Raw genomic sequence first — 24511 nt, forward strand, 5'->3', positions numbered from 1 at the left:
CTGATGTAAATCCTCATCACCTCACACCTGTACTACTGCAACAGCCTGCTAGTGGGTCTGCCTGCCAAGTCTCTGTACTCATCTATACTTAACCTGGACTGCAAAAATGATATTACTAAAGCACAAGACTTGTCTCTCCCTACCCAATAAATTCTACTGAATCCCTAGCATTTCCAGGATCAATTATAAAATCCTCTGGCTTTTAAAAGCTCTTCACAACCTAGGTCCTTCCTATCTTCCCAGGGTTCTTATTTCTTCTTTCCCCCAGTTCACGTACTCTACAGCAACACTGGCTTTCCTGTAGTTCCTCCTATATGACCCTTGGTCCCCAGACTCTGTGCCTTTTCCCTGTCACCAGCACCTCTTGGATTCCTTCAAGACTTAGCTCAAATGCCACCTTTTTAAAGAAGGTTTTCCTAATCCCACTGAACTCCCAAAGCCACTATCTTCCTTCTGAGAGCACCTTCTATTTATCTACCTGTCTATCTATTATGTATACTTTCTATCATGTTCTTTCCTCCATTAGAATTTAAGCTTCTTGAACAGGGACTTTATTTTTGCCTTTCTTTGTATGTCCAACACTAAGTCCAGTGGTTAGAACAAAATGAGAGCTTAATAAATGCTTGCTGACTGAGCAATGACATAGCTAACATGTGTCAGAGGCAAGAAATGAACCCAGATCTTCCTGACTCCAAGGCCATTCATCTAAGTACAATACTAAACTGCCAATACAAGAATGAATTAACATGTTAAAAACATAGTTCACTGTCCTGGTTAGTGTGAAATGGTGAGACTAACAGGAACTAATAGGAATTGACTTTATTTATCTAAACTATTGTTACCAACAGTCATTTATTTAACTGGAAAAAATATAACCTAGCCACCAAATGGAAATAAAAGAAATTTTACCAATGGAGAAAGCACAGCAACTCCATGGAAACGAATGAGTGAAATGTTCTCAGGTTGACCAGGTGGAAAAGTTTCTCGAGATAGTGAGTCTCCTTGGATTCTGACAAGGCTTTTCTCACAAAACTTCTCATATTCCTCCATTATCACACAATTAAGCTGCAAGAATAAAAATAACATTAATACTTTCTAAAATAAAAACCCCAAATACCTGAAAATGTAATTTAAGGTATTTAGAAAATGATTTAAAGTATAATAAATATTTCCCAAATTTAAAGTGCTTGCTACTAAAACTGTCTATTCAGAAAACTAAATACATAATTCTGACACTTGAATAGTAGCTAACTTAGAAAGATGAAGGCATCCAACATACCATATAGGCTATACTGAACTTTGTGTAGCTAACATGTTTATGGGTATTTACATGAAACTGAATTTTTAAAAATCAAAGTGATTTTAAGTACAAAAGGAATCTAGCATTAAATGGGAGGGGGGAGAGGGTCTTTCCTGGTACCCACATAATAAGACCTTACAGATATGAAAAAAGATTTATAAACTCAAAATATATTTCCTCTAATGATACAAATTGCAATACATCCACGTACAAATCTTGTCTATGTATTTACTCCCTTGAGTTCATCCCCCAAAATCCACCCAACATTCTGGAAGCCTTCCTCAATTTCTCCAAATGTTGAAAGATACTCTCTATTACCCATTTAATAAGTCTAGATTTAGTTTACAGTACTAGGCTTTCATAAACAGGGCACAATATAGAAGAAAAACCATACCTAATCATGCCAATAAATCTTTCCCTTCTAAAAATAATAGCCAAAGAAGCTGACCTGTCAATGAGGTAAGATTTTATTTATTTATTTTAAGAGCATGCTTTATTCCGTGACTCTGGCCAGGTCCTTTCTAATGTATGAATACAAGAATTCCAAATACTCCATGATTGTGCATTAATGTGTTTTTATTACTGAAAATTTTAACAACAAAAATATTGATTCTTCTAGTAATTCTACTGCTTCTCTGTAATGGTGTCTGTAAAAGTAATCTGGAAAAAGCCAGCTATGGTATTAATTTACTCATTCACACCAATAACTAAGAATTTACTGGATGCCCAAGGAGAAATAAAAAACTTTTTTAAAGCATGCTAAATTAAAAAGAAATGGAAACTTTTTTTAAAAAATGTAAATATTCTCAGTATAGATATACTCCATTATAAGGAAACCCAATAAAACCATGTTTCTTTAAGTATTAACAAAGAAACTCCAGACCAGAGAAACTCTACAACTTAATGGAATTTTATGACTGAAGAAACCTTGGAGATCATCTAAAGAGTCCCTCACTTCGCAGGTCAAGAAACTGAGGCCCAAAGATGGGAAGTGATTTTTCCAGAGGTCACGTAACTAGTTATTTAAAGCCATATATTAAGAGCTCCAGTTAACTAATGTTCACCTGGAAATAAAAATAAGGAATTCCTGAAATTAAAATAAAATTAATGGGAAAATAAGATTTAGTTTCCTTCCTATCTATATTTCTCCCTTACTCCTAATAACAAGACTTCTTCTCTCAGTCTAATTTTTAACATGTTTAACTCTGAAAAATTTCCCAAGAGTACTTCAAATGGTATCATAAAAATCAGATGTCAGTTTTTTTCAATGAGTTTTGCTGCATCAAGGCAATATGTATAGTTATGTACCCTCATTTCAAAGCTGGACACTTTCAAGTTCTCATTCAAACATCAGGTAACAAGAGCTAACCTTGACATAGTGCTTTAAAGTTTGCAAAATGCTTTACATCCCATTTGCTTCCCATAACAACCCTATGAGGTATTTATGACCATTTTACAAATGAGGAAAGAGGTACAAATCCAAATTTTTTAAGTGACTTGCCCATGGGCACACAGCTAATGCAACTGGTAGAATGTAATTCTTTGTATTTGTATCCCCTAACCTAGCACAGTGCCTGGCACAGAATAGATGTTGTACGTTGGTTGATCACGTTCTCCTGACTCCACTTACAGAACTCTTCTCTTCACAGAATAAAAGCAAGAAAACTTAAATGAACCTTGTTTCAGTGTGAACACTGAAAAATAGCTTTAACTCAGTCCTCAAAAGTAGACTTCTACAGATATTTTATCATGCACTATATATTAAATACATGTACCTCCTAAAATAATCAAGCTAAACTTCACATTCCATTTTGCCTCTGCCAACTCACTGCCAAGTTTCACAAGTTTATCTCATGAGAATTGTGGAAACAAATGCCTTAGAATATTTTACCAATAGTACGTATCAAACACAGTTTTAAGTTCTATTTGCAGAGAGTCTCTTGCAAAATGCAAAGGAGATTTAGAAATGGAAATCTTGTATCTATGAGTAGAAACTAATCAACTTGATCTGAAGAAAGCATCTATCAACTATTCCTATTTCCAAGCCCTTCAAAAAAAGTAAATCAAACATTCATCCAAGAACAGAAGAATTTCGAGATTAGTTTCATTGGCAATCCTCCTCTCATGGGCAAATTAGTACCTCTAAATTACAATGTCAACCATTTAAAAAGTGAGTAATCTATGTTACATATGATTAGATAGGTGGATGCTGAATTACTCATATCACAATCCACTGTTAATAAGTTTTAAACTTAAAGAGTGCCTCTGGTCACCAAGCCATCCCAGGTCACAAAGCCACCCCAACCGTAACTACAGTACCACGTATTATTCCCTTTTTTTAGCTGCTCCCAAGTTGGACATAATTGGGTGGTCAGCCCTTTCTTAGAAATCCTTTGGTAATCTCATAAGTTTAGGACCCTACTCGTTATTAATTCAGCACTCCAGAAATCTAATATTCCCTTTCTACCAGAAAGTTCAGAAAAGGTAAGATACAACTGTGCAAGATGAGAACTATTGTGGTAACCTAGCAATAAAGACCAACAGACATTACTCTCTATTCATTTGGTTTACAACTTCAGAGAGCTCATTTTTATTCTTTTTTGTACCCCATATCCAATCAGTTGTCAAATCTTGTCAATTCTACTAACTCCACAACAGCCCTTCATACCTGTCCCCTTCCACTCAAATGAATCAGCTCTCATCACCAATGACCTGAACTGCAACAGCCTAACTGGTTTCCATGATTCCAGTCTCTCCCCCTTCCAATTCATCTTCCACAAAGCAGCAAAATTAAAAATTATGTTTTAGATAAGTCTGATTACATCAGCCTTCTCAAAAATCTTCAGCTAGCTCCTTATTGCCTCCAGAATCAAATATAAACTTCTCAGCCTGGCATTTTTGAAACTCTTCACAATCTGGTTCCAGTGTACCTTTTTAGACTCATTTCTATCCCAGTCACTTTCAGGATTCTTACTTTCAGTCAAACTAGCCTATTAGCTATTTCCTGACCAGCTCTGAACGAGAGAAACCTCCCCACATCACCACCTCACACCAGCCTAAGAAAATCCAATGCATTATTCCCTTTCAGCTCCAGGACTTTCTAGACTGATCTACTCATATGCCATACACAGAGCTCTCCCTTCTCAAATTATATCATACATTTACACATTTTTTTACTTATCGCTGTACCCCAAATAAATTAAACATCCTGCGGGCGGGGCCACTTTTTCCCCCCATTTTTTCTTTAAAGGCCTAAGTAAGGTCTAACCTAAAGAGTTTCACAACACGAGGGCCTCAACAAACACTAGCTGAATAGGAGAGATGTAGCTTGCAGCAAAGAGTTAACAGATAAATAGTGGGTCCTATGCCTGCTCAGCTAGAGAATTACTCTTCAAAAATGCAAAGGGAGGGTAAGGCATCAACCCCTCCCAAGCACGGAAAATAATTGGGTATTGACTTCTATTGTTCCTGCTTTTTTAATCAGGTGTGTACAGGTTCCCCCGCCCGAGGTTTCCGACTGGCATTAGAATCTTCCCCTTACCCCACCTTACCCCACCTAGGAGTATGAAGGAGCATGAAGCTCAGTCTGGTGATGCTCACAGTTCCATCAATCCCGCATCATCCGCATCATCATCATCATCATCATCATCATCATCATGATCATCATCATCATCCTCCTCCTCCTCCTCCTCCTCCTCCCACGACCTACCACAAATGCACCCCAGCCTCTCCCTCGCCCACCCTGCCAGGTAAGGCAGACCGGGGTTCGCCAGGACTGCCAGGGGCAGGGAAGGAAGCCCCGGCGACCCCAGGCGCCGCCTCGTCCCCGCCCCCAGCCGCGGTGGGAAGCCCCCAGCGCCCTGCCCCCCACCCCAGGCACCCACCTACTTCCCTTCCGCAACCCCCAGGGCCCCTTCGGGTTCTCTCTCTTTCTTCCTCCACGACCTCAAGGAGAGACAAAGGGATCAGGCTCTAATTGCAGGGCGCAGCCCGCTCCGCCGCCGTCTCCTCCTCCTCCTCCCCGCCATATTACGGGTCTCAAGGCGGCAACGCCGGCACCAGGCAACCGCTGCTGCCGCTGCCCGCCGCCGCCGCCGCCTCCCTCACTCCGCCTCCCAGGCAAGGCACTTCCGGTGCTGGAGGGCCGGAGTAAAGGGACTGCCTCCGTTCTGGGGCTACCCAACTAGAAACTACAACTCCCGAAAGGCTACGCGTGCCGCCTGTCCGGCCTCCAGGATTGGATGAGTACGTTGCATCTTGGGATATGTGGTTCCCACAAGAGGCAGGCTTCCCTCCTCCCTCCCCCTCCAAATAGGAGGTGGGGAGAAGAGGGAAAGATTTGTTTTTAACTAAGTCATCTGTTGTAGCAGTCAAAGTGGAAGGGACCTTACAGTGCTGTCTTTGAAAATATCGCCTTTAAAAACATCGACGTGGCCACGAATGCTGGTCCAAGGCGCCCAGGTATATGAAACATTCCCCACTTCCCAGAGAGGCGCCAAGGGTCTAAGTGATTTACCCAAGGTCACATAAGTGACCAGCAGAACGCAGTTACTTTACTAATAATGAGGAAGCAGCTTCAGAGAATTCAATGTGATCAAGGTTATACACCATACAAATGAGTGGAAGAGCCAGAATCAGAACCGATGAACAAATGAACTGATGTAACAAATGGTATTTTAAGACAAGTTCTCTCAGCTGATCTCTCTTAAGGAAATAACTTTATATTCAACAAACTGGTTTACAGATGACGTCTCCAGCCTTAGAACATCCTTAGACTTGCAGGACGGAAGAGCATTTTTTTAAAAAATGAAACAGTAAGCCCAGGAAGAAGGCCAAGCAGCCCTGAGTTCTTGGGCGATGCCCGGCTTCCAAAGCTGTTCCACTTGCTTCATTCCCCTGTGAAGTGTCAGTGCTTCACAGTGTGTGTGATTGCCCAGCGTCCGCTTCTTGAATCAGATCATTCACATGATGTTTGCAAAATGGTTCACAAATATAATTTCATTTCATCTTCCCAACAAGTCTGGGAGGTAGGTGCTTTTATTATCTTCCCTTTTTTGCAGATGAGGAAACTGAGGCAGGCCGGGGCCAGCGCCTTGGCCTCTGCGCCCCCTAGCGGCCCTCCGCCAGAACGCGGGGTGGTAGCCAAGGTTGAAGAGCCGTCCTCCGCGCAGTCCGATCGAAGTTCCTCAGACGCTCCAGCCTGCCCGCTAGGTCCCGTTGCTATAGCAGCGCCCCGCCTTGAAAGCCCCGAGCTCCGCGGTGCTGATTGGTCGGCGCGGAGCCTACCTTTCCGGATGTGCCGGGGCCGGCCATTGTGCGCGCCGGTGCCCTCTGCGGGTGACTGGCCCGATCGTGTCGCGGTCCCGCGCCCCGCCTCGAGGAGCCCGGCGGGTCCCGGAGGCTGCGGGTGCCGGCGCCCGCGGCGGCGCCGGCCCCGACCCCGACATGTGGCTGTGGGAGGAGCAGGGGGGCCTGCTGGCCTCCTTCTCCTTCCTGTTCGTGCTGCAGCTGATCCTGACCCGCAGCCCCTTCAACACCTGCCTCTTCACCTTCAGCTTCTACCTCCTGCTGCGCTTCTTCAGCTTCGAGCCGGTGCCCCACCGCCGGGCCCTGCAGGTGCTCAGGCCCCGCGGCCGCATCTCCGCCATAGCTCACCGCGGCGGCGGCCACGATGCCCCCGAGAACACGCTGGCCGCGATTCGGGAGGTAGGCGAGGGGGCGCCCCCGCCCCCACCCCCGGCGTCGCCCCCGCCCCCCGCCAGCCCCGAAGGGATGGGGTGTCTCTGTGCCCCCGAGGGGGGGAGTGTGTGATAAGCTTAGCCCCCCCCCCCCGTAACGATCAAGTCTAATCGTGTATGAGGAACGCTTTGCAAATTTCCCTGTGCTATTCGGTGTGCGTTATGGTTTATTATTAAAGGCAGTTAGGTGACTTAGAATTAATTGCCTGACTACGGGCAAATCAATCAACTTCAGTTTTTCCATTTTTAAGTGAATACGAAAGCCCCACCTGTGAGGATCAGGTATGATCAGGTATAAGGAACAGACAGTTTCCAAATCTTCCAGTCTATATCAATGTGCGTTATTATTATTTATTATTAAAGGCTGCAGGTGGCTCAGTTTATATGAGTGCGGGACCTGGAGTCAAGCACAGAGTTCAAAGGTCTACTCAATCTCATTTTCCCCATTTGCAAAGTTGGGAGAGGAGATATAGATGGTAGCCTCTGTTGTTCCTCAAGGTAGCTGTGACCATCAAGCATGATACTTAGTAACATTTTGTAAATCTTACAGCGCTACACCCATGTGAATTATTTCTAAATTATTAAAGGCAGCTGGGTGAATGAACTTGCTGGACCTGGAGTCTGGGATATCAGAATTCAAATAGGGTCTTAATTGCTTTCTAATTGTATTACTGGGGCAAATCTCTTAACTTCTGGCTACCTCAGTTTTCCCATTTGTAAAATGGGGGTGGTGGTGGTGGTAATAGCCCTTGTTCCACAAGGTTGCTGGGAGCATCAAATACGATTATATATAGGAAGTAGTTAGGACAACCAAGTGGCACAGTGGATATAGTACTGGGCTTGGAGTCAGAAAGACTTTTATCTTTCAGAGTTCAAATTTGGGCTCAGATACTTAGTTGTGTGACCCTGCATAAGTGACTTAAACCTGTTTGCCTTACTTTCCTCATCTGTAAAATGAATTGGAGAACAAGTGGCCAACCACTCCAATATCTTTGCCAGCAAAACCCCAAATGAGTTCATAGAGTCATAAGGGACTGAAACAGTATAGTGCTATATAAATGTAGGCTATTATTAATTTCCATCCCTTAGACCAAGAGTTCTCAACTTTTCTTGTGTGTCATGAATCCTTTTGGCAGTCTGTTTTACCTCTGGATGGGGAGGTGGAGTTTGAGGTATGTCTTTTTAATGTATGTTGATGCATAAACTAAAAAACACCTAGGAATGCAAAGGAAACCAACTATATTGAAATCATTATCAAGATATTAAAAAAAAAAAAGGTTCAGGTTAATAACCTCTGCACCAGACAAATAGGCAGCATCACCTCTGTGGTAGTTCTCTGGTCATCCTAGTTCCTCTTTTCCCTCTGGGGAACTCCTGTGACCCTTGAAACTATGAAGTTTGATGATTTGACTCAAGGTATCATAAGTGAATCATTTAGACCGGCCATCAGACTTTGGCATTCAGGTGATCTGGTGGGACTCTGCTAAACATTAGCTGTGTATCCTTGGGCAAATAATCATTTAAACATTCCAGGCTTATGGTATTTTCATGTAAGGAGCTGGACTAGATCAGGGGTAGGGAACCTGTGGCCTTGAGTGGCCCTCCAGGCCCTCTAGTGCTATCCTTAGACTGAATCCAAACTTCACAGAAGAAATCCTCTTAATAAAAGAATTTGTTCTGTAAAACTTGGACTCAGTCAAAAGGCCACACCCAAGGACCTAGCCCGATGTGACTTCTAGATGCCAGGTTCCTGACCTTTGAACTAAATAATTGTTGACCTTTAAGCTCTTTGAAGTTTGAAAAACAGTTTACAAATTTTATCTCTTTTTATCCTCAAAACAACTCTAGGAGGAGCTGTTGTTATCCTGATTTTACAGTTGAGAGGACTAAGAGATACAAAGATTAGTTGACTTTTCCAGGATCACACAGCTAGTAAGATGTGTGGCAGAATTTGAACTCAGGTCTTCCTGAGTCTAGGTTCACCTATTCTACCACCTGGTTCCCTCTCTCCTATCCTGTTGTCTGTTACTTTCATCTTTGTGCCCCTTTTTCACGCCATGAGGTACATCAGTGATTTCAAGAGCTTCATTCTGGGCCCAGTAAAAAGTAAGTTTCAAGTCAGGAGACCAGAAGGAGCATAAACAAAAAGGTGAAAGGAATACTTTAGTAGATATTAGGTAGTAGATATTAGTGGTCATCAGCCAGGTTGGACATTCTCCCTCCCTCCTTCCCTACTCCCCATTTTGCTTATATGCCAGAGGTCTGAAGGGTAATTCAGTGTCTTCTTGTCCACAACTTCTTGTAGCCTTTATATGACTTCTTTATACATCTGATGAAATAGACAACATTTTTCATCACAAACTATAATGATCTTAAAAGCATCAAAGGAAGTAATGAGGGGAAAAATGATAGGACTTAATTTTCTTTAGGATAAATGCTATCAACAAGTTTCATCTTCCAAATATTCAACGTAAACTGTCTAAAAGTATATATAACACAATGCTAGACATAGAGTATATATTTTGTAAATATTTGTTGATTGATTTTTGTAGTAGATGTATGTGTGTGTAATTGAAGCAGTAGTATATTTGAGGACTTTTTGAAGAAAGAAAATTGTTTTATGTACAAGATACTTCATGTTTCAGAAGTAACCAAAAAGCCCAGTATTTGCTCTTTCTTAGATATTACTGAAAGCATTATATTTTTCTATCGGCAGGAAATGAAAATGCATCTCTTTTCTTAGGCAGCATTTGGTGCCGTCATGCTACAAATAATCGTTAGCACTTTAGCAATTTGAGTGCTCATAAAAAACAATTGACCTCTTGAAAAGTCATTTTGGAGTGTAAGGCTTAGATTTTATTTTTTAATGTGTGAAAACCAACAATATTTAGATACTGTTCTTAAAAAAAACCCTATGGGAAGACATGATCTCATCCCTAAAAGTCAGGAGGAGCACATAGTTTATTCTCATTTTCCTTATCTCTCCTCTCCCCTATTCCTGGTTCGTATTTACAGCAGGTTAAAATCCTCTGCTCTTTACTATTCAGAACCAGGGAAGGAGTCTGGGAGGAGATATAATTTGAGAAAGATTATAAACAAAAAAGAGGAGGAGGCAAGTTGACAGAAGGGTATATTACAGAGCAAGACACCATTATTATAGACACTAGTGTAAAAATCATACCTCCAGCCCTGAGTCATTAAGGTGGGGTTTTTTTTGTGTGTGTGTAGAAATACAAGATCTAGAAGAAAAAAGAAATTTGCCTCTCTAGAATACGTTAGGTATCATCGGTCATTTATGACTTGAGCTCTTAAAAATAAATTTAAAGCAATTTTTAGTAGCTAGAGTTGTACTTATGAACATCAGTTTCTGTTTTTTCTTTTTGCATTTAGATAAACATTTGCTTAGTTACTAAAACCAAGTTCATACATTTTATCTTTTGGGAAAACATTTGAAATGTGCATTAAATTTCAGAAAGGGGTGTGTGTATTTATGTGTGTGATATGTTTTCTAGCTAAGTGTTGCCTTAAGTTAGCACTTATATTTTAGGCCTTCTGTATTCCTCCTTGAAGGAGTAATTTTTGGTGGGTAGGCATACCAATGGTTACTGAGCTCAAATTTCTTCCTTTTTTTTTTTTTTAAAAGATCTTCACAAATGTTTGAGCAACTGCAACCTGAAAAGTACTTGGTAACTCATTCTGGAAGACAAAGTAGTTGAATAAAATATACAAAATAGAAGGGGAATGAACAACCAAAAACCCTCTCCAGAATTCTGGAAAATTTAAAAAGTAGCAAACCTTCAATTTGTAGGAATCACCATTCTGATATCACTTTTTAAATTACTTTGAAATCAATGAGTACATTAAGTACTTCAGTGAGGAAGTTACTATTGCAATGAAAAATATCCTCCAGGAGCTACAACGTGCACTTTACAGCCCATAATAAATAAATAAATACAATATCCTTTAAGGAAATAGAGAAGCACAAACTATTAGGACAGTTAGTCAAGATTTCCAATAGAAAGTGAGAAAAAGGGGGGAAAAGAATGCTAGAATGTAGAGTCAGTGCGTGGGGTAATCAGAAAGAAATCTGGAAAACCAAACAGCTAGTTTTTGTTGTTGTTTTTTTCTTTGTTTATCTTATACTAAAGGCAATAGCATTTTAAAGCAGGGAAGTAGCATGGGCAAACCTGTTCTTCAAACTACATGTTAACTCTCCCATTCCCAAGGCTACTTAAAAAAACAACAGAGGTACACAGTGTATCTTGAGTATTTCTTCAGAATTTTTAGGTAGGAATAAATGCCTCAGTGTCATTCCTCCTTCATTTGAAGATTTATTGAGTGGTTAATATGTGTATGGTACTGAACTAGTTTGTGGTGAGAAGGGTTTTTGAAAAGATATTTTTTTCTGTGAAATCATAAGATGAAACTGTCATCATTAGAAAAGCTCTGGATTTGAAGTCAGACTGTCTGACATCAGATCAAAACTTTTGTCACTTTCTTTCTATTCAGCCTCAGAAATAGTCACGTAATTTCCTCTTCAGTCCAAAATGAAGAGGTTGGACTAGGCTCTAGTCAGGTCTTTTCTGACTTTAAATCCAAGGTCTAAAGTAGGCCGTGGAAATAGATGTTATAGTGTAACTATTAAATGTATCAGACATTAAAAGAAAATTGCAATACATTTAATTTTTTGAAAGACAGTGGGGGGGGAAGTTCCTTAAAAATATGAAATACAAACAATAAAATTGATAATGAAATATGAATAGAATTTATGCATCTCTGTTTCTTTAACTGGGCTTTAGTGCAAGTAATTATCGATTTCTATTGGTCTTGTAAATGCTTGATGTTGAAACTTGGACTTTTCCCCTTTGTGTTATTTTCTGTGTTGTAAAGATGATCTTAATGAGGAAAAATCAATAAAGGTACAATAGCGCCTCATTTTTCTGATACCAGGTAATAAGGATAATATCTGTTCTTTCATGGGAAAGAAACACTATGTACACAGGTGGTGATAAATTATCGAATCATAAAACTTACTCATTAACTTTACAAAGTGTACCTTTTAGGGTAGCTAATTGTAATAACATCATCACTTACGTGAAATATTTTTATTAAGTCCTAAATATAATTGTGTTGGGAAAAAATGACTATAGAAAAAATTCAGTCATAAAGAAGTTTTTCAGAAATAAATGCAAGGTTGGTGTGGAAATCATAAGAAAGGCATCAGATAACCCAGAGGAGTATGGCCTGTGATAAATTATGATTTTGAAGGTTTCTCAAGACAGTTAGCTATTATTTTTATGCTTTACCATGTTTAAACTATCAGCCAATATTCAGTATAACTACCAAACAAAATTAAAAACTGTCACCTAGAAACATCTGAGTGTTAAAGGTAATGAGGTAAACAAAAAGAAAATTGGCTCATCCTGGATGTGCAAATACAATGAGCTAACTAATGGTCAGACCTTGGGAATTAAGCAGAGCTACTACATTAAGCAAGGAGTGTAGATAAACAGAAGCAATATATAAATATTTGTGAGTCATTAATGACAAACATAATTACCAGCCACTTTAAAAGGATAATCACAGAAGAATTGTCTTGTATACCACTTTTCTGTCTTAGTAGTCATTTAGGCTCTAACTATTCCAATCTACATTTCCTGCTTTTACCAAATTCACACTGACTAAGGAGTCCTCATTTCTTCTCATTTGTTCTTACTTTCTATATGATAATTAATCTTTTAAAACTTAAAACTACATCTGACTAAACTATTAGCACTATATTAGACATTTTCTCAGTCAATTTTCATTGTGAAGACTTTAAAAAAAAAAAAAGAGGGTTTTTTGTTTGTTTAATTGTCAACCTCATTTTAGAAGAATTTTAGATTCATTTTGAAATGAATCTAAATCTTCTTTACCTAGAGGATATGCTACCATCCTGAAGAGTCTGATTTATTTGAATGAACAAAATGTTCCTTAAACTTGAGATCTTAATGAAGAGTTGTTTTTTTTTTTCTAATCTTTAACTAAAAGTTCTTGGCTTAATTCAACCAACAGCTCCTTCCTTCTCCTGAGACTATTGGGAAACAATTATTCTTGTCTCACAGGAGTTACCAGTCTCTTAACCTCCTTTGGCAATCTTTATGTTTGTATTTATAACTAATGTATTATCTCCTTACCTCCACTACTACATATTATCATCAGCAAAATTTGAGGTTCTTTATGCCCTGAATGAGAATATAGAGATAGATTTTTTAGTTTTCGGGAGGAGGATCTTAGATGAGTCTGTTTTCTTTTGTACCTTGTGCTTTTAATTACCACTACTAGCAAAGTAGCAATTAGTCTAACATTACAATCTTCAAATCCCTTTCCTTTCCCCAATTATATGCTATACCCTCTGGTACTTAGTATAGAGTACAAAGGTATAAGGATAGAAAGTTTGGTTTCTTTTGATGCCAACTAAGAAGTTACAGCATTTTGCACAACTAGACAGTAAGAAATTAGACTCTTTTTATATAGATTTTTTTAAAGTGCTAAATATACTTTTTATTCAGACCCACCAGGATCATAAAGAGATGTGAGGTACAATTGTGCATTAGATTATATGTCTCATTTTCCATCTGGCTTCAAGACTGGACAGAACTCTCTTACCTGATATTAATTCAAAATGTAGTGTGATTAACCCCACTACTTAAGGTTGAAAAGTTTGCTTTGTCGTGGAAAGTTACAAAAAGAACTTTTTAGCTAGACATTTTCTTTTCTAAAATATTCTTGATTGAGAGTCTACTGGCTTCCAGCAGTTAGAACCTTTGCCACAATACCCAACTGCTGCAAGCCAGTAGACTCATAATAACTACAGATGGTGATGACACATGTAATTTCATCACTTTGATCCTCAATTTTGTCATCTGTAAAATGAGGATAATAATACTTAATACACTACCTAGCAGTTCGGGATTGTTTTGAGGAAAGCATTGTGTAAATCTTAAAGTGCTGTATAATTACATTTTATCACTGCCTGTTGAGGCCACTCGTTCTACTTTTGGACAGATCTAATTATTAGGGAATTCATCCTTACAAAAAGCCTAAATTACCATTTATCCAGGAAGTTCTGCCCTGTGGGGTCAAACAGAAAAGGCCTAACCCTTTCTCTAACTGACATGTTTTCATATATTTTAAGATCATTATCTTCTCTACATCTCAGTTTTCTTTGCTAGCCTAAATATCCATGATCATGATGTCAGGTCCCTTCACCTGGTTACCTCCTTAGGAACAACTCTCTAGCTTGTCAAACCCATCCTAAAATGTAGTGCCAAGAAATGAATCCAGTACTACCTGCAACTGTTGTTGGACCAAGCCTGGACCATCCTGCTCCAGCCTCTGTGGTGACCTATGTTGGCAGTGCGTCACTCAGTCTTACCTCTTCCTGACCAGATATTAATATATTGTTGCTGTTTCCCATCTCCTCAGTGTCCCATTTCCATCTTCCTCATGGTACTCTAGTTAATCTGTTTAATATTTTAGAATGGATTAGGTTCCATGGCAGAGGTGTCCCCTGAATTTTCTCCCTACAAATGCCTATCGTGTGTGAACTCAGCTCTATTAATCTGGTTTAGTGATTGGACTGAAAAATAACAATTATGGCCATTTGACATTAATATCGTTGATGTTTTTGTTAAGGCAGCTAAGAATGGAGCAACAGGTGTGGAGCTGGACATTGAATTTACAGCAGATGGTGTTCCTGTCCTGATGCATGATGAGACAGTAGATAGAACTACTGATGGAACAGGTCGTTTGAATGACTTGACATTTGCAGAAGTTAGGAAGCTTAATCCAGCAGCAAACCATAGATTAAAGTAAGTATATCACCTTCCCTTTTAGCTATCTTTTTAAATGGCTTGGAAATTGATGGGGAGATATACCCTATGCAGTTGACTGACATAAATTTGGAAGTGACTTTAAAAGTCTCTCTGGTATATGTACCCTGCTGCTTTCAGGCATTTCAGCAAAGATGGAAGTAGGGCATGGTGGCCACTCATTTGTAAGTTTTTTCTCACTGTCACTTATGTCATATATTTGCATTAGTTCTTCTATATTTCTGTTTCTCAACGTTTTAATATTCTTTAAAGCCTCTTAAATTATCCATATTTTTCAGGTGAAGAATTGCATCTTAGGATATTTATATAGATAAGATCAATGCCAGGCATATATGGTTTTCATATATGCTCTTAGTTATTTTTTTCCCTAAAGCAGCTTTTTTAACATTTAAATTTCTTGCTGCTGTTTAGTATATAGTGTAGGACCTTTACATTCTTTTCTGTTTCATTTACACTAAGCCAATGGTTGATTTTTTTTTTTAATTTGTGGAGATTGTTTTTGCCTCTTTGGTAATTACTTTGCATTGGTTCCAAATTAACCTCATTACATTCCTTCTCACTTCTCCATATAATAAAATATAATTAAAATATTTCTAAAACATCACCCATTCTTCTTAACTTACATTCATTGGCAAATTTAATAAGCATATTTCATCAATAATTTAATCATTTAAGTTAAAATTCATGAAGGTATTAAAACAGGCCTAATACCTTGAACCAAGTCTTGCTTGTTTGTACTGAACGTGGATTTTTATCATACATAGAGCCCATTACCCAATTGGAATATTCACCTGTACTCTAAGATGAATTTCATGATGGCATGTTTGCCTGAGTTCTGGATAATGGACAAAGCTCTTGTGCCTTCCCAGTCACCAATGGAGTAAAAGAGGTTCTGTGTGCTTGCTCCTATGCTTTTTAGTATGATGTTTTCAGCCATGTTGACAAATGCTTTCAGTGAGGATGAACATGGCATCAAGGTCAACTACCGTACTGATGGTAAGTTCTTCAATTTGAAAAGGCTACAAGCCAAGACCAAAGTGGAGGGAGTGTTGCTGAATGATTTTCTGTGTGCTGGTGATTGTGCACTCAATGCAGCCTCTGCAGCTGAGATGCAACAAAGTATGGATCAATTCTCTGCTGCCTGTGCTAATTTTGTCCTAATAATTAACACCAAGAAAACACAGGTGCTCCATCAGTCACCACCACACCACTCATATTTGGAACCATCAATTACAACAAATGAAGAAGTTTTGAATGCTGTGGATAAGTCCACTTACCTTGGTAGTGTACTTTCCAGGGATGTACACATTGACAATGAGGTTGATGCACGCATTGTCAGAGCTAGCTCAGTGTTTGGGAGACTCCGAAAAAAAGTTTGGGAGAGAAGAGGTATTAGACTGACTACCAAATTGAAGATCTACAGAGCCGTTGTGCTGGCCTCATTTTTGTATGCCGGTGAAACATGGACAGTCTACCAGCGCCATGCCAGGAAACTGAATCGCTTCCATTTGCACTGTCTTAGGAAGATTCTGAGGATCACCTGGTAGGATACGGTACCAGACACTGAAGTCCTTGCTTGAGCTGAACTGCCAAGTATTCAAACTATGCTTCAGAGAGTGCAACTTCGATGGGCTGGCCACGTTATTCGAATGCAAAATGTATGCTTGCCAAAAAGACTATTTTATGGAGAACTTGCATGGGGCAGGCGATCACATGGTGGCCAGAAGAAATGATACAAGGACACTCTCAAGGTCTCTCTCAAGAACTTTGGATTTGACTGTGCAACATGGGAGACACTGGCACAGGACCACTCAGTGTAGCGTACCCAGATCAGAAAGGGTGCTGTGTTCTATGAGCAAAGCAGAATTGAGACAGCACAAAGTAAACGCAGGATGCGCAAATTTGGGATATCCACCCCCAATATTCACACGGACTATCTGTGCCCAACCTGTGGTAGAGCATTTCGAGCTCGTAGTGGTCTGATCAGCCACCATCAGACACACTGAAATTTCACTTTACAATGTTGATGTCATTTCTCTTCAAAGACGAAGGACAACAACCACCAACCAACCAAGATGAAAGTGACCTTATTTTCCCAGAACAGTCAGAATGAAGGACAAAACAGATTTTTGATAAAAATAGAAAGTGCACATCTTACATTGGCTACTTCTGTTTACTCTTTTGACCACTGCTGCTCACTGTAGTCATCTATAGCATTGCTTTGTGATGATTTTAAAAAGGAGTGGGGAACCCCTTATAGATTTACAGAACCAGGGTTATGTTGCAAATATTAACTTAATTACTCTGTAGGTGTAATTTGGTTCATATTGCTTTTAAAATTCTCTTTAATTAGACATTATTGAACAGAATAAATGAGGGTTATAATGCTGTTTCCTTGTACTGCAAGATTAACTTGCAGAGAGAGTCTGTTCAAATGAACTTTTATTTTTCTTTCCATTTCCTGTGATCTCTTCTACCTTATTTTCCTTCCATTTTATAGGCATAATTTCCCTGGTGAAAAAATACCTACTCTGAAGGAAGCCATTGTGGAATGCCTAGATCATAACCTCACAATCTACTTTGATGTCAAGAGCCATGCAACTATGGTACAGTTTTATGCTGTGGACCTTCACTTTAAAAAAAATCCTACTTAGTTAGCCACCAGTCATTTCCAAAGTAATCATTTTAGGTGTGATTTTGTCATAAATGTATTTTTCAATATAGTTATATCCTGTTAAATTCACCATAAAGAAATATAAATTCATAGGATAATGTAGAAAATGTATTGTTTGATAGTTCTTAATAACCTTCCAGTGGGGAAATCCAAATATTTTAGCATATCGGGGGAAAGCAGGGGAGAAAAGGTAAAGTTATTTTTACTAGCAAAAAATATGAAAAGAATACTGATCAGATCTACATCTCTTAAAATGATCGTTATCCAGGGACCTAGTTAAGTAAACAATTTAAAAGCCTAGAAAAAATTGCTCAAATAAATCATTTTAAAACTAAAAACTGTAAGCTTCTGGTGCCCAGTGTGTGGCCAGTTGCTTTTGGCTGATAAATTTAAGATTTCAGAATCCATTTAAGATGTTTATATACATAGACAGTTTACAGGGTACATTTTCCTTTCACATGAATCTTGTCCCAAGGAAACATGGTTTCTGGAACACTTTTTTTGACATATCTTAAGAGCATTCTTTTATTAGGAAGTCACTATGTTTTTTTAAATATCTTTTTAAAAGATTTGTTACATTCTTAAATTTTATATCCTAGAACCAAAATTTTTTCCCCATGAAAACATAGACACATTACTATAATGAAAATCACTGGGAAAATATGCCTCAGTTTATAGACAACTTTTCAAGAATAGATTTTGTAAAATAAAATACATCCATACTTAAAGTGGGATACAAGTGTGATGAATTTCACTTTCATTTCTCCCCCTTCATTTGAACAGAGCAGGCAAGAGCTTTTTCTATCTAAATAACATTTCATTTGTCTAGTTGTTCCTTATTATGTTATATAACATAAGAGTCCTTATTACGTTATATAACAATATGTTCAGTCACTAGCAAACCCAAAGGAAAGCCCCAATTCCTTCTCATGACTGGAGAGGCCCAGTTGCTTCTGTGAAAGGGATGCGAATGGAAATAGGATTCCTGATGAATTCCTAATGTGGTGGGCGTAGAGAGGTTTGGGTACCTATTCAGGATCCACTTGACTTTCTTCCTTTATCCTTCATTATTCAGAGTTATAATAAGATACGTCTATTTCCAGTAATAACCACTAAAATAGTAACATTCAGAGTTAAATGGTGAGTTGTGTTTGGTGATTTAATTTTTTAAAAAGTTTTTAGAGTAGTAAAAAATAAAAATAAAAAAGTAGGTATGTACCAAAGTATACCAAGTCTGATTTATGTACCAAGGAGTACCAAGTCATATTTAAATGACTTGGACATACAAAATAAAAATTGAGCTATCAAAGGAAAATAAAACAGCATACAGAATTTAAACTCATACTATCAAGGGATTTAAAAAACTTTTATCTATAAAGGCAGTTCTCATTCACTGATGAAAGGAAGAGGCTTGGATCATTTCTAAATCATTTATATGAAACTCTTATTACTTGTATTTGAGTGTTCCATGACTGACATTCTGGAAATGTCCAGGATTTCAAATAAAATAATGAAACCATACAGTGTCTGTATGCAAAGCTATTCATCCCTATTCACTCTATTAATCTCTAATTCATTTGGTGCTAGAGATAGATGAAATCACTTCTTATAGGACATTAGAACTATAGTGGAATTTACTTAGAGATAATCAAATCTCATTTTGTAGATGAGGAGAAGAGACCCTGAGAGATGAGGTGATTTCCCAAGGTCACAGAGCAGAATTGAGAGCCTGATTCTCCGACCCTGTCCAGTGTTCTTTATACTGTGCCATCTGTCCTTTTATATACTTGGGTTCTGGCCTGGAGAGAACTCCCTGTTCTCTGAACTCCATATTTGTCTAGCTGATGACTATTCTAGCATTATGGAAATATTTATCAAATATTTTAGCTTAAAGCAGTTTTCCTAAAGGCTAAAGCAGGATATGTGGGAAGGAATTTCAACCTTTCCTTCTAGGAACATCCCACCTGTACAATGAAGAGGTGAGACTACCAGCAAAGAAGTAGAAAACAAAAGATTTAGCAATGCCATGGCTTCTACTCTATGTGAGTTTACAAACTTGAGCTTTCACTGTATTTCTTTTAGCATCTCACTCTGGTGCCCTCCCTCTCACCCCATGTGATAACTTCTGTGAATGATTTGGCATACTATAGATAGTACATGATGAGTCTTGTTGACTGACATATTTTAAATGGCTTTGTACATATGAATCTCTCATTTTCTTCTCTATAGGCTGCTGAAGCTCTAAAACATATGTATATGGAATTTCCTAAGTTATACAACACTAGTATTGTCTGCTCTTTCATGCCAGAAGTTATCTATAAGGTAAAATGTAATCTCTTTTAAAAGTACTTATGATCTATGATGTTAATATTGAATTGTCAGTGTAGGTGCTGAATTGAAATGAAATGGTAGCAGTTGATAATCTGTATACATTCTGCCACCAGCCCATCTGCCTCCTTTGTAATAAATAGCACCATTTATTACTATTAGCCATTGACAGTGGAATGGGGCATCCCTAACCATGACCTGTGTGGGGATTAACTTTTACACTTTTAGTACTGAACTTTACCCAGATGAATCAATCAATCAGTAAGGATTCATTAAGCTGCTACCATGTGCCAGTCACTTTGCTAGATGATGGGGATGTGATTGTGGCAACTTAAATAATCCTGACTTTCAAGAAGCTTACATTCTAATAGAGCAAACAGCAAGCACATGTGTAAATTTACACAGAATAAATATAGAGATTATAAATGCAAATAAAAGCCTTCCCTTTTAGTACTTGAGCTGAAAGAAGAAGAATTCTGTGAGATAGAGATGAGTAAATGCATTCCAAGGACAGCCAATACAAAGGCATGGAGATGGAAGATGGGAGATGGAGAGTCATGTGTGTGGAACAGAAGGCCATTTTAGCTGCATTGGCCTACAGAGTGCAGGACAGGAGTGATATCCATTGAGGTTATGGAGATAGCTTAGGGCCAGGTTTTGAAGAGCTTTTCAAGGCAAATAAGAGTTTATTTGACCACAGGAGTAATAGAAAACCACTGAAATTTATTAAGTATAGAATTGAAAAGGTCAGAACTGTGCTTAAGAAAAATCACTTTAATGGTAGTATAGAGGAAAGACTGGACTGGGGAGAGACTTAAGGTGTAGAGACCAATTAGGAGGTCCTTTCAATAATCTAGCTGAGAGGTGAGGAGGGCCTGAATTAAGGTAGTGACTATGTCATATGAGAGGAATTAAATGTTTGAAATGTTATGGAGGTAGAAACAACAAGATTTGTCAACTGAAATGGATACATATGGTGGTGGAGAGTGAAAAACCAAGGATAACACTGAGATTATGAACCTGGGAGATTGGAAGAATGGTAGTGCCTCTGATAGAAATAGGTAAGTATAGAAGAAGGGTGGGTTTTGGGAGAAGGAAAATTGAGTTCTGCCTTGGATGTGTTGAGTTTGAGATGTTTCCAGGACTACCAGTTTGAAATGTCCATTAGGTGATGTGAGACTAGAGCTGAATATGTTGATCTGAGAGTCTTCTGCAGAGAGATGATAAATCCATGGTTGAGCTGATATGAAGTCACCAAGAGTGTAGAAAATGAAGAGGGCCCAGGACAGAATCTTGGGGAAATGTGCAGAACTCATAGTTAGGGGGAATGGTATGTATGATAAGCCAGCAACAAGGTAGATGTAGAAAAAGTGGTCATACGGGTAGGAGGGGGACCAGAAAGGAATAAAGTCATAAAAACCCTGAGAGGAAAAAGTTATCTGGAGAGCATGGTCAGCAATGTCAAGTACAGTAGATGGGGAGAAGGAGTAATAAGCATTAAGTGCTTACTGCATGTGCCAGGCAGTGTGCTGAGAATTGGCAAATCATCTTGTTTGATCGTAGGTTGAGAAAGGATGGGGATAAAAAAGACCAGTAGATTTGGCAATTAAGAGATTGCTAGTAATTTGGGGAAGAGAAGTTTCAGTTGCCTTGTGAAGTTGGAATCCAGCCTGCAAAGATTTGAGGGGAATGGTTGGAGCAGAATTCTTCTGGTGAAGATGAGAGGCACTAGGTTCTAGGACACATGTAGAGAGATTGACCATAGGAGATAGGGGATCAATTAGGAAGTCTGGCCAGAATCTACCTTAATATACATTAAACATTTTAATCCTCAGTATTAGAAAATAGTGAAATGCCTTATAATCATTTAAAATTTTTCTATTTTTTAAAAAAGATTCTTTTTAAGTAGTATTATTTCATACAACGTGCTGAAAAATTCTCAACCACAGACTTTCAAAGTTGGTTGGTTGGTTGGTTGTCCTTCATTTTCAAAGAGGACCAGAATGACATAGAAGGGTTTCTCAAGATTCTCTTTCCCACCAGAAGTGTCAGACATACGTACAGGCTCACATGTGACCTGCAAGACTCCTGAGTGCAGCCCAAACCATATTAAAATGTATTTGGGAAATATCTGACAAGATAAAAATATGATTGAACGTAGATAATATTTTAGTTTAAAACTAATTCAAGACAAGGCCCTCAGGGATCCTTATGTACAGTTTAATGGCACCCATTTCTGTTTGAGTTTAAAACCACTGGTTTATCAGACCTCTCCCTTCACATTTTACATTGAGGAAACTGAGCCCCAAAGAAGTGATACAAAGAAGTTTCACAAAGTCACAACAAAGCTAAGAATTTATGATTTATTTGCTGAAATGGGTAGGGAGGAAGATCAGGAAGAGGAAGTGAGGACATTAACTAGGAAAGCAGCCTTTTACTGTAGGGACTTATTGAATCTTGGGGTTGTTTTAAGCAAAAAGTGGTAATCCACCCTTCACATTGTAATTTCTGTTGTGTTGAGTACATTCACCAAATCTAAAGGCATAATTTAAAACTTTTTCCTTTGTGACTTTACTCATTATTCTCCAAAATTCTCTTTCAGATGAGGCAGGCAGACCGTAATGTTGTGACAGCTTTAACCCATAGACCTTGGAGCCTTAGCTATTTTGGAGATGGGAAACGACGCTTTGATTCTTTATGGAAACATTTTTTATATATGCTGCTGGATATTGTCCTGGATTGGAGTTTGCATAATATCTTGTGGTACCTTTGTGGAATTTCAGCTTTCCTTATGCAGAAGGATTTTGTATCTACGTAAGTTGAAAAATGTTTTCATTTTCCATCACCTCACTATGATGCTTTTAAGGAATAAGAAAGATTTTTTTCAGTGGAAGTTTCATTAGCATGTTAGCACGCTAGCTCTTGTTAAAAACTGAGGGGAAAGTAAAGAGATTGCAGTTGTGATGTGGGTTGTATCCTCCCTTTCCCTGTATTCTTCCTTCCATTAAATCCCAACCTTCCCCCATTGAACCTTCTGTTTTTGAATCCCTCGACTTCTGAATCACCCTTTTTAGTAGTTATGAAATTATATATTTCTATTGATTACGTGTTTATCAATCTTATTGCTCTGAACAGATTATAAACCCTTTGTGAGTAATAGTCTGTTTTATCTTTATTCTGTATTCCCAAGCATTTCTCTGTACCCTGCTTATTGTAGGTTGCCTAATAACTTGCCTAGTATTGTTTGTAATTGTTTTAGTTACAAAGGATAGTTGTTCGGTATCCTAATAGGCTGTCTGTGTTTCTCTCCCCCTCCCTTTCTCCCAGGGCTTATTTGAAAAGGTGGTCAGCTAAAGGGATTCATGTTGTTGCCTGGACTGTAAATACCTATGAAGAGAAAAAATTCTACGAAAGCCATCTTCACTCCAGCTATATAACTGACAGCATGTTAGAAGACTGTGGCCCTCATTTCTAGACCACTACCCTTGTGCTTGGACTCTGGTTTCGGAAACCTCTGCTATCCTTATTCAAGGAAATCCAAATACGCAGATGTAGCCCTGAGTTCTTGAGGATCAGGTGGATCACAGAAGTATTAGTGAGAAGTTGCATTTTAACTTGAATCAGAGCAGAATGGTGTGGTTGACACCAAACTCCGTAGCGTGCTTGAGTTCGTCATGGCTGATCTTGGGGAACTGGGTCTGTGAGGAGGTTTGTCACTGCTTGCCCCTATTCTGAGTTATATACAGAAACTCAGGAATGATAAGCACAGATTCATGTAATTTGTACGTGTAAAAAAAATGACTGCAAATGTAATGCAAAATGCATGTTGACTCAGACTGGACTTCTCTTACTTTTCACACTTACCATATTCTTCCACTATTTGTTTTTGGCCATGTTGAACGATGTATTATGGAAGTCAAATCTGGGAACCATACTAATAAAACTGATTGCTAAAGTGTATGTTAAACATACAATACCCTAATTAATAAACAACTTGAGAAAGATATGGGATGTGATGGAGTGATACAGTTTACTTTTTCATGTTAATATAAGGCCCCATCAAGTGGGTTGGGCATGCTGATTATTAACATTTATGGCAATTTAAACACAAATCATAGGGAAGTATTCAAACTTGCTGGTACGATTGCTTTAAAGCAGTTGAGATAGATATAACTATGCTTCTAGTGACTGTAACAAACGACAATCTTTTAGCCCCTCATGGATTTCTTCCATATGACTTCCATTGCTACTTCAAGTGAATTAAATTGTATAATACCTCTACAGTAGTGGAAGAGTAAACATCTTGGGAATTCTTCCTAATGGCCTCTCTTAGCCCTTCCACTGAATCTCCCCACCAGAAATGAACCATTCTTTTTAATTGAAAGCCATTGGTTTCTAAAGCTTTATTCCAGGCTGAAGAATATAATAAGATAACTAGGAATAACCTCCTTAAGCCAGTCCTAATTGACCTACTACCTACTGCCTTGCTCCTAAGTCATTCCAGATTTTCTCTTTAACTTCATTCTATATATGTGCCAGGCCCAGCTCTTAATACTAAAGTTTTAAGTTTGGGACCAGGCACCAGGGACCAAGCACT

At 38.6% G+C, this 24511-nt stretch overlaps 2 protein-coding genes across 11 annotated transcripts in view; one reads left to right on the top strand and one right to left on the bottom strand.

The window, feature by feature from the left end:
- CCP110 (centriolar coiled-coil protein 110) overlaps window positions 1–5820 on the bottom strand; it is a 29034-nt gene extending 23214 nt beyond the window's left edge. For 4 of the 7 annotated variants that reach the window (XM_072597999.1, XM_072597997.1, XM_072597998.1 and 1 more), the window contains exons 1-2: window positions 5185–5427; window positions 910–1065 (exon numbers count right to left, since the gene is read on the bottom strand). In XM_072597999.1, the coding sequence (XP_072454100.1) occupies window positions 910–1050 (141 nt within the window). In that variant the 5' untranslated portion in view covers window positions 1051–1065; window positions 5185–5427. Of the gene's footprint in view, window positions 1–909; window positions 1066–5184; window positions 5428–5691 lie in introns of those variants that run through there. The other 3 variants (XM_072598000.1, XM_072597996.1, XM_072597995.1) reach the window with 3 other exon arrangements.
- Window positions 5821–6587: 767 nt separating this feature from the next.
- Window positions 6588–23920, top strand: GDE1 (glycerophosphodiester phosphodiesterase 1). 4 transcript variants are annotated; one of them, XM_072598007.1, is made up of 6 exons: window positions 6588–7006; window positions 14716–14891; window positions 17413–17518; window positions 19816–19908; window positions 22517–22728; window positions 23242–23920. In XM_072598007.1, exons 1-6 carry the CDS (start codon window positions 6746–6748, stop codon window positions 23387–23389), a joined length of 996 nt encoding a protein of 331 aa, XP_072454108.1. In that variant the 5' UTR covers window positions 6588–6745; the 3' UTR covers window positions 23390–23920. The 4 variants fall into 4 exon arrangements, with proteins under 4 accessions (XP_072454108.1, XP_072454110.1, XP_072454111.1 ...); XM_072598010.1 differs by having other exon boundaries at window positions 6799–7006; window positions 14720–14891; XM_072598011.1 differs by lacking the exon at window positions 6588–7006 and adding an exon at window positions 8191–8210.
- Window positions 23921–24511: the final 591 nt, after the last annotated feature.

Source organism: Notamacropus eugenii, chromosome 3, assembly GCF_028372415.1.
Source record: "Notamacropus eugenii isolate mMacEug1 chromosome 3, mMacEug1.pri_v2, whole genome shotgun sequence".
NCBI classification, from domain to species: Eukaryota; Metazoa; Chordata; class Mammalia; order Diprotodontia; family Macropodidae; genus Notamacropus; species Notamacropus eugenii.